Source organism: Carlito syrichta, unplaced genomic scaffold, assembly GCF_000164805.1.
Source record: "Carlito syrichta isolate Samal-C Ts95f unplaced genomic scaffold, Tarsius_syrichta-2.0.1 Scaffold301930, whole genome shotgun sequence".
In the NCBI taxonomy this organism is placed as follows: Eukaryota; Metazoa; Chordata; class Mammalia; order Primates; family Tarsiidae; genus Carlito; species Carlito syrichta.
The window spans coordinates 242,654-252,305 of NW_007246026.1; the positions used below are offsets into that span (position 1 = coordinate 242,654).

Consider the following 9,652-nt stretch of genomic DNA (forward strand, 5'->3'; position numbering starts at 1 on the left):
AAATCAGAAGCAAAATAATAACAACATAAAATAAAAACACTGAACATCAGAGAATTGAAGGGAAGATGAACGGCCATTGAAAACCAGTGACACCAATCGTCCAGGTCATCAACAGCTTTCTGCTGCTCCCCACCCCACGTTCTGATGTGAACCTTTTTGCCTAGAAGGAGCCTAGAGAACAGCCTGCTAGGGCAAGAGAGCTAGCACTGGCTCTCATCCACAACTGCCACATCCCCGTTTACCCAGAACTGATGTGAGGGACACTACAAGTGAGGAGTAGTCAGAATATACATTTTGGTACACCTTCCATCTTGAGAGAAAGAGATTTAAACCAGTAGAATAATACATTGGTTAAAGTACATCTGACGATAATAACAAAGATGCATTGACCTATAAAAAGTCATTTAATGTATATTCCAGATGGCCAATACAAGCTGGTTAGGTAATTAGCCCTTGAAGAATTCTTTTATAGTCATATAAAAATGTTTTGTCTTGTTAAAAAAAGAAGTCAAGTCTAGTCAAAACATATCCACCAATAGGCTTGCATTTTTTCCCCACTTGGTTTGCAGATGATTAAAATACATACATATGCATCTCTGAGCATAACTCTGTCCATTAGCTAATCAATTTTGGCAATACACTGCACAGAGGTATACCACCATTGGTTTCTGACATCAAGTTAGCTTTAAGCTTATTGGCTATTCCAACAACTGGAGGCAGCTTGGAACCCAGTCCCTGGAAAGCATTTGGAGGATTAACCACCCGTTTCCCTGACACCTTGTCTATGGTGGTGAGAGGTCTGGGTGCAGACTTGCTAATCCAAGGGTGTCTTAGTGCTTGAGCTGGGGTTAAGCGGGCAGAGGGGTCCCAGTGAAGACATTTTTTCAAAAACTCTATAAACAAGTAGTCATCACACCCCTTCAGTGCTGTCGCCCAGTCTTTGCTGCCTGGGGGACCCCGCTTTTTACCCCTTCGTGAGCGACCCCCCATCAACACAACCCTCCCATCTGGCTGAGTGGTCACGGAGCAGTAGCGAGGTAGGCCCTTGGAGTTAATAAAGTACTTGGCACGTTTGGATTGCTCCAAAAGTTTTGGTGGTGGCATCCCAAGAAGCTCCATCATGCAGGCCAACTGGTCTCCTTCATCCTCTCCGGGGAAGAGAGGCTGTCCTGTTAAAAGCTCTGCAAGAATGCAGCCAAAACTCCATATGTCAATAGGCGTGCTATAGCGGCTTCCTAAGATGATCTCTGGAGCTCTGTAGAATCGAGACTGGATATATGTGTAAAGTTTCTGGTACTCAAAACAGCTGGACCCAAAGTCAATGACCTTGGTGGAGCTGCGTCCATGGTGTTTCAGGAGAATGTTTTCTGGCTTCAGGTCACAATGAATAATCCTATTTTTGTGAAGAGCATCCAAGGACTGCAAGATGGATTGAGCAAACTTGCGTACTAACTGGACGCTAAAACCCTGAAACTTGTTTTTTTTAATCAGCTCATAAAGGTCTATGCTCAGCAATTCAAAAGCCATGCAAACATGGTTCCGGAATGTGAAACTTTCCAGCATGTGGATAATATTCATGCTACCAGTTTTATCCTGTTTTTTAAGATGCTCCAAAATCCGGATCTCCTCTGCTGCTTGACGATGGAAGCGCTTCTCATTGCGTACCATTTTTAGGGCCACATACTGTCGGAGTTTGTGATCATAGACCCGGGCCACCTGCCCAAAACTGCCCTTGCCAATAATTTTCAGCACCTCATAGCGATAAGCTAGATGGTCTCGAGGTACATGTAGATAGGCTCCATCTGCATCATCATAGCCCCCATTATTTGGCCCACCAATGACTCCATGTCTTTTTTTGGCATTTGGACCCACAAAGTAAATTTCAGGATAATTGATGATTTCCAGCTTCTCATAGGCAGTGAGGTGGTGTTTATATTGCTTCAGGGCTTGTTCTGGAGTCAGAGGCACCACTTTGGGTGCTTTGGGTGAGCCACTAGATTTTCCTATATTCAAGCTATCTGAATTTTTACCCTGAGAAAAAGTAGGAGAGCATTTTTCAGAATTGTTGATGCCATCTGACTTAAGAGTATCGGATCTTCTGTTGCCAAATTCTTGAAACAGCTGTTCTACCTTCATCTCACCTCCATTCAGAAAGTGCTGAGTATGATCTCTTGTTAGCTGCTCAGTGGTGATCTATAAGAGAAAAAAATGAATATAACGTGAAAGTCACTAAAAACATTAGAAAGATGAAAGGATCTTCCCTCCTCTTACTGAATAACAAAATTTAACCAGTCATGCTTACTTTAAGGTTAAAGTGACTCAATAGGGAGACTCAAAAAAAGCAAGAGTTTCTAGAGATTTGTGTTATATTAATTCTCAGACTCCTTGAATATTATGACCACCCCAATCCCCCATACAGGGGAGGACCCAAAGAGAACCAAAATTATCTTTTAGAGGGTGGGCTCCCTGTAGTACAGGGTTCCTCCACGAGGTGTTTTAGGAACCTGTCAGTATCAGTGTACCAGCTAGCATTGTTGAGTGGCTGCAATCAGCTTCAGTGAATTTTTTTTTAGAGAGTCTTTCAACACGTTTGCCAATTTCGTGATGGGTAACTTATGAGTACACCAGCCCACACCAAACTGTGTTAAGCAGTTGTTGATAAAAAATACCATGACCCCCCACCCCACCATCCTTATACACTTGATCTCGCCCCATGCAACCTTTTTTTGTTTCCCCAGATGAAAAAAAGTCCTCAGTGTGGAAGAGGTGAAACAAAAACTGGCAGAAGCACTAAAAGGCATCAAAATGGACAAGTTCAAAAATTGTTTTGAGCAGTGTAAAAAATGTCTCAATAGGTATACTGCATCAAATGGAGAGTACTTCAAAGATGACTGAAGTTTAGACATGTAAGAATAAACACACAATTTTTTTTTTTTTGAGTTGGAGTCTCACTCTGTCACCCAGACTGGAGTGCAGTGGCCGCTCCCGGCCATCGCAGCCTCGACCTGCTGGGCTCCGGCGATCCTTCAGCCTCAGCCTTCCAAGTAGCTGGAACGACAGGTGTGTGCTACCATGCCCGGCTAATTATTGTGTTGTGTTGTGTTATATTGTAGAGATGAGGTCTCGCCAAGTTGCCCAGGTGGGTCTCGAACCCACAGGCTCAGGCAATCCACTTACCTTAGCCTCCCAAAGCGCTGGGATTACAGGCTGAGCCACCGAGCCCGGCTACAATTTTTTATAAATAAATTCCAGGGTTTTTTTGTGTGTGTGTCCCTTCATATATGCCTGAGAATCCTTGCACTCTCTATCAACTCAAATCCTACACTTCTTCAAGGCCCAATTCAAGTCTTCTCTCTTCCACTTAGAACTACTAGGAGCCCATACTAATTAATCTCACATCTTAAATGCAGCTTTTCAAGACCATACCACATAATTTAGAACTTGATTATATAGACATTGTCTTACATTATTAATTGTTTCAAGTATCTCCCCAAATCTTAAGGGCATATAGCAAGGATCAAAATAATGCATAATTAAGTATAAACAGTAAGGTACTATTAAGTAACAGAATCAAGATTTGAACCCAGGTCTTCCGACTCCCAGTCCAGGCCTCTCCCTCTCTGAGAGGGCTAAATGCTAGCTACGGCCTGGAATCAACCAAGATCTCATCAACTACTCCCAGGTTCCCCTATAAATTATTGCAGGCTTCTAACTCTGTTCATTGAGTCATAAGAGCTCTAAGCCAGAGAGAACTCTTGAGATCATCTAGGCCAATTCTTCAAGTACCCAAGAAATAACCGTGAGACTCCAAGGCCCCGGGGTACTTCTTGTAACCCCACCCCCCCCAAGGCCTATTTGATAAAGGAGTACTACTCCTCTCCTTTTACTAAATTTTGCATAACCTTTTCCTGGAAGGAGCAGTAACATACAGAAGGAAGCTCTACATATTCTTCTTTGAATTTAAACAAGATTCTTTAAAATAAGATGAAGGAAAAGATGAGACAAACTCTTAGGAAACACTTAATATTAAAAACAGGGCAACTTTGTGAGACAGCAGATATGTTAACTGGCTTGACTGTTGTAATTATTTCACTATGTATATCGAATAATGTATACCTTAGATATATACAATTTTTAAAAAAGAAATAAAAACATTAAGAAGGGGCTGAAGCCGGGCTGGGTGGCTCAGCCTGTAATCCCGCGCCTTTGGGAGGTTGAGGTGAGTGGATTGTCTGACCCTGCGGGTTCGAGACCCGCTGGGCAACGAGACCTCATCTCTACAATAAATCAAAAAATCAGCCGGGCGTGGTAGCGCATGCCTGTAATTCCGGCTACTCGGAAGGCTGAGGCGGAAGGATCACTGGAGCCCAGCAGGCGAGGCTGCAGTGGCCGGGAGCGGCCACTGCACTCCAGTCTGGGCGACCGAGTGAGACTCCAACTCAAAAAAAAAAAGAAGGGGCTGAAGCTGGACTCGGTGGCTTAGCCCATAAACCCAGCACTTTGGGAGGATGAGGCGAATGAATTGCCTGAGCCCGCGGGTTCGAGATCCGCCTGGGCAACTTGGCAAGCCCTCATCTCTACAACAAATCAAAAAATTAAGCCGGGCTCGGTGGCTCAGCCTGTAATCCCGTGCCTTTGGGCGCTGAGGTGAGTGGATTGCCTGAGCCCACGGGTTCGAGACCCACCTGGGCAGCGAGACCTCATTCTACAACAAATCAAAAAATCAGCTGGGCGTGGTAGCGCATGCCTGTAATTCCGGCTACTAGGAAGGGCTGAGGTGGGAGGATCGCCAGAGCCCAGCAGGTTGAGGCTGCGGTGGCCGGGAGCGGCCACTGCACTCCAGTCTGGGCGACAGAGTGAGACTCCAACTCAAAAAAAGAAAAAAAAAAAGAAAGGGCTGAAAAGAAAAACATGTTAAATCTGTTGTTAAAAAACAAAAGTAGTCTGGGATACTTAAAAAAATCTGTTTTTTTCAATGAACCCTAAAGAACTATCTCCTTTATCTGTTTGGTAATTTCAGACAGCCTCTAACATCAGGGGAGCTGATTCCAGAGTAGCTCTAAGCTACAGTTACAATCTCTAAAAATATACGCTAAAAAGTGGTCGAACCTTTTAAAAATAGAATTTTAACATAACCTAAGCAAACAAAAATGGTATTTATATATTACCAAAAATAAATAATAAAAACTAATATAAAAAAGAAAACAACAGGATAAAAAGATAAAAACAACAAAAAAGATTCAAAAAGTAACTGTTGACATATCTCAGACAGCTCCCCTAATCTAGTTATCAAAGTCCCGCTTGCATCTTTTAAAAGTCAAGTAAACAATTTAAATATTTATAGAGCATTTACGGTTACATTATGTATTATATGAACGTAAACAAAAATGAAGCAGCCAGTTTAACTGTAGCCAAAGCTTGGTATTTAGTCTTAAAAAAAAGGAGCCAGATATGAATCAAGTATAGTCTTTCTGATACCAAAATAGAGAAGTATCACTAGTCAAGAAAATAAACAGGGCTGGGCTCGGTGGCTCAGCCTGTAATCCCAGCACTTTGGGAGGCCGAGATGAGTGGATTGCCTGAGCTCACGGGTTCGAGACCCGCCTGGGCAACTTGGCAAGACCTCATCTCTACAATAAATCAAAAAAAGTTAGCCGGGTGTGATAGCGCGAGCCTGTAGTTCCAGCTACTTGGAAGGCTGAGGCAGAAGGATCGCTGGAGCCCAGCAGGTGGAGGTTGCGGTGGCCGGGAGCGGCCACTGCACTCCAGTCTTGGCGACAGTGAGACTCCAACTCAAAAAAAAAAAAGGAAATTAAATACTTTGCTAAAATGCAATATGACATTGTTCTTATCAGTAATTAAGTCAAATAACTGTTCCTGTTATCAGGGATGAAAAAACAGAAGCAGGTCATATCCATTCATCAAATATCCATGAACACTTAGGTGTTCTTAAAGCACTACAATCTATATATTAGGCTGAACTAAGGATTTATAATTGTATGATTTTAGTTAGATTGACATAACAAAATTGAACAAATGCATACATCTTAGCCAGTTTTTCTTAAAATTTTTGCTATCTAACTTTTAATGTGTCTAAATATTTACTGCAGTCTTTGGCACACATCCTGAAGAAATATGAAGTCAGAAGGCGTGGGCTGGGGTCCTCTAAGCTATATTATTTAAAAACTGTGGGTCCTTGGCCAGGAAATTTGAACTTTTCTTCACTTTAGTTTCTTTATCTATAAAATGTGGATAATAATATTATATCTACTTGCAGGATGTTGTGTGAACCAAATTATAATTAATGATGTATGTGAAAGACCCTCACGAATTATAACATATTTTTAAAACACTGGCTACAATGGCAAAATTTTCAAAATATCATACAGTTTAAATTTCTATACACGCTCCCCTCCCCACCTGATGTATCTTTTCTCCCTTTGATGGTCTCCTTCCACCAAGAGTCTAGCACTAAACAGCTCTTCTGCTCAACGAGGGCCTCCATAATAGGCCTTCCCTTAGGATGCATGGAAATGCCTCATCCACTCCCCCCACATGAAACCTGCTTTCCACTTGCTATAATTTAATGTGCAACCTCTCCAGGGATATTTTAACTTCAACAGAATATCAACGACTTAACCCAACAGAATGCCTCTCTAGGAGCTGTAGTCATCAGTGACAATCCAGTAGGAAAGGTATTTGTGGTCCAGGGTCTGTCCCTGGGAATTTCAACCACTCTGCCTACATGTAAGTCTACACTGCTCTGAAGGTCTTCATTTCTGTTTGTCATAAAGAGAAGTTCTCAGGTACAGAACATTAATAAGAACAGATACATTCCGAACTTTAATTTCCATAGAACTGTTACACTAATATTAAAGACGCCGTTTGGATTTCCTGACTTGTGGTTTTTCCTTAAAGAGCCTAAATCTCTCTCCCTGCAACTTAAGTCTTACTTTGTCCTTGGCAACTACACAGAAGTGTCCAAATTTCATGTTTGAGCCCTCCAGATACGTAAAGGGGCTGTCTTGCCCCTGTTCCACCATTGTGTAGGTTTCCCATCCCTACTACATCGTCCTTACCTCACCCAACAATTCTCAACATCCCTACTACATCGTCCTTACCTCACCCAACAATTCTCAACATAGTCTGCACGTTATGTCTCTCTTGAAGTGTGGCTTCCAGAACAGAATATGCTACTTCAGGTATAATCCACCAGGGAGATTATCATTGCCAATGAATCTGGAGAATTCCAAGAAGCAACTTTTACACCTAAGGAGGGGCTCTCTTCTTAGCTTTCTTTCCTTTCCTCTAAATAACTCAAATACTGGCCTGAATCAATTATATATCAAGTTGGCTGTGCTAATTTAAAGACTTCCTTCCACTGTTCTAGGAAAACCTGCACTGTTCACACATGTTAAAGTGTAATAGTTATAAAACACTATATATTATAGTCTAAGGTTATTATCATAATAACCAAGTAATGCATATAATCCAGCCAACTTTGAATCAAAGTTAAAATGAACTTTAAGTCAGATGTTATCACATCATCCCAATTGCAAAAAAGTTCCTATATAGATATGATGACTGGCGGCCAGTAGCCAAGAAATCTGATGGTCAACACAAGGGATATATAGTTGTGGAGTTCTTAGAGGTTTTTATATACTAAAGAAATAAAGTTGCAAAGGAATGAAAAAAAATCCCCCACTGTACGCCAGAAAAGAGATTAAAAATAGGATGAATGGGCTTCCAAATATTTTTAGCCCATGCTTTATGTATTATTAGAGTTGTGAAAAGCTTGATTTTAAGCAAAAACTGATGAAAACCTAGGAAGGATCATGAAAAATACAACTGATGTTTTTCCGTATATATAAACAATTTCACATCCTAAACAGAAATGTGAAAGATAAGTGTTACAAATTAGTCTATTCAATTATTCAATTTGTTCATTGTACAACATAAGCAGCACATTTTTTTATTTTTTTGAGTCAGTCTCACTCTATCATCCAGGCTGGAGTACAATAGCAAGATCACAGCTCACCACAGCCTCTACTTCAGGGGTTCAGGTAATTCTTCTGCCTCTGCCTTCCAAGTAGCTAGGATACAAGCGTATACCACCACACCCAGTTAATTTATTTTTTTAGAGATGAGGTCTTGCTATATTGCCCAGGCTGGTCTCTAACTCCTGGCCTCAAGTGATCCTCCCACCTCAGCCTCCCAAAGCACTGGGATTACAGGGGTGAGTCACAGGATCTGGCAATCAAATTGTTTTATCAAGTTTTATTCGTGATCTATCTATTAAGTGGCTCTCTTTAGCATACTAATAAGCTAGGACTGCATTCCTATCTTGCAGGGGGAAAGAATCTGCAGATCTAAAAATTCTGGGATTTTTCTGATCCTTGTTTTTATAATACCCAGTATATATCATCCTCTATAAAAATAAGCATTATCTACATAAAAGTAGCATATTATTTTTTTTCCTAGTGCTATATATTTATCCTAGTGGAAACTGAAAGAAATAGGTAGGCTCCAAATCAAAATCATTCTGAAAAGCTAAATTTGTACCACAAAAATTGTTAGTTCAAAATCAGGAGAAATCAAAAGGAAACAAAAGAGTTTGGATTGTCAGTGATATCTAACTGTACCTTGAATATTAAACAGAACTTCCTCATTTCCAAGACAATTAGAGCACAAGGAATTACTTCCTTTACTTACATTTAGTCTTCTGGGTAGAGCTGGTTCAGAAGGATTGCAGAGGACATTTGAACAGGGTGGGCATTTGGTTTCATCTATCATCATGAAGGTATCACAGACACCATCCCCCAATCTAGTTCAAAGGATTACAAATAAAATCTGTCAGTAACTGAAGAATATAAGTTTGTATTTCCAAAATATCCCATATTTTAACTGCTTCATATCTGCCACAAGGAACAATAATAGAAATAAATGTCTACACTGCATTTTGGCATGGAATACAAACAATTGGGGTATTTGGCAGAGGAATAGAGAAAACCCAGTTTTTCTTTTTAAAGGAGGGACAGCATTTCTGTTGGTATTTTAAAATAGTTAAAACAGGTCTTACTTTCTGAATATTGCTTTTTAAAAAAAGGACTATCCAAAGGATCCCACTTAGCTTACTACTTGAAAAGGAAAGCTAGTTGGAATCTGAAGAATAAAAACCAGACAGAAAAAAGTGACAGAGGTAACTGCTTTTGCAAAGTCAGAGACTGGAATTCAAATCCCAGCTCTAACACGAGGTGTGCTTTCTTCCCCTCTGAGCCCCATGTTAATAGGAAGAACAGCTCCAGTCTACACTCTTCTGGGTCTTACAGGTAAGAAATAAAAGGCTTTTAAAGGCTGTCTTCTCTCATTTACTTACTTATCTTAGATGCAATCTACCTAACTTGTAGAAAAATACAGTGAATACTACAGCAAACACACAAAGGATGTTCTAAATTACACACAAAGGATGTTCTAAATGTAATGAATGTATTTTCCCCCCATTTTCTGGTGGATACTGGAGGCAAAATGCTCAATGTTTAAGAATTATTTCTCTGTTCTTTTTTTTTTTTTTGAGTTGGAGTCTCACTCCGTCACCCAGACTGGAGTGCAGTGGCCGCTCCCGGCCACCGCAGCCTCGACCTGCTGGGCTCCA

The 9,652-nt window shown here is 40.8% G+C and overlaps 1 protein-coding gene across 2 annotated transcripts in view; it reads right to left on the reverse strand.

Annotated features, from left to right (window-relative positions):
• Positions 1 to 381: 381 nt before the first annotated feature.
• DYRK3 (dual specificity tyrosine phosphorylation regulated kinase 3) overlaps positions 382 to 9,652 on the reverse strand; it is an 11,798-nt gene continuing 2,527 nt past the window's right edge. For both annotated transcript variants that reach the window (XM_021711205.1, XM_008055697.1), the window contains exons 2-3: positions 8,713 to 8,824; positions 382 to 2,193 (exon numbers count right to left, since the gene is read on the reverse strand). In XM_021711205.1, coding sequence (XP_021566880.1) covers positions 616 to 2,193; positions 8,713 to 8,796 — 1,662 coding nt within the window. In that variant the 5' untranslated portion in view covers positions 8,797 to 8,824 and the 3' untranslated portion in view covers positions 382 to 615. The remainder of the gene's footprint in view (positions 2,194 to 8,712; positions 8,825 to 9,652) is intronic.